This window comes from Trypanosoma grayi (assembly GCF_000691245.1).
Source record: "Trypanosoma grayi strain ANR4 Tgr_1810_V1, whole genome shotgun sequence".
NCBI classification, from domain to species: domain Eukaryota; phylum Euglenozoa; class Kinetoplastea; order Trypanosomatida; family Trypanosomatidae; genus Trypanosoma; species Trypanosoma grayi.
In genome coordinates this window covers 1,564-2,010 of record NW_008827428.1, presented here as the reverse complement: position 1 = coordinate 2,010, position 447 = coordinate 1,564, and the positions used below count along the sequence as shown (strand labels likewise).

Genomic DNA, 447 nt, shown 5'->3' with positions numbered 1-447 from the left:
AGATGAGCCTCACGCCGACGCTCATTCCACACGGCGCCCCGCACCCGCTGCCGATTCCGCCACTCCAACAGCAGCAGTCGCAGCAGGGTGGCGCGCCACTCTTCTACCAAACGCCGCTTGAGCAGCCGCTAGGGTACCCAGTGGCGGCGATCCCCGCGCAGCAGGGATACATGTCGCTGCCCTCACCGTTCGTGCCGTCATCAGCGATGATGGGGATGCCGGTGTACTTCGCCGTCCCGCAGTCCTCCGGGCTGCCGGGGGGCGTGCCGCAGCAGTTCGTCGTGCCATCCAACCTGATGGCGTCGGGCAGCTACCCGCAGCAGCTATACTCCTCGCTCGTCTTCTCGCCTTAAGAGCCACACACGCCGTTGGCAGCACGGGTGGGTGTGCGTGTGCGTAAGTGAGGCGGGACGGCGAGCCCGAAGGGAGAAGAGAGGGGGGGGGGGG

At 67.3% G+C, this 447-nt stretch overlaps 1 protein-coding gene across 1 annotated transcript; it reads left to right on the top strand.

The window, feature by feature from the left end:
• Window positions 1–2: 2 nt before the first annotated feature.
• On the top strand, window positions 3–353 carry DQ04_18101000 (putative RNA-binding protein; the record flags this gene model as incomplete). The annotated part of the gene is made up of 1 exon (XM_009317668.1): window positions 3–353. The coding sequence occupies one exon, from the start codon at window positions 3–5 to the stop codon at window positions 351–353; it is 351 nt and encodes a 116-aa protein (XP_009315943.1).
• Window positions 354–447: the final 94 nt, after the last annotated feature.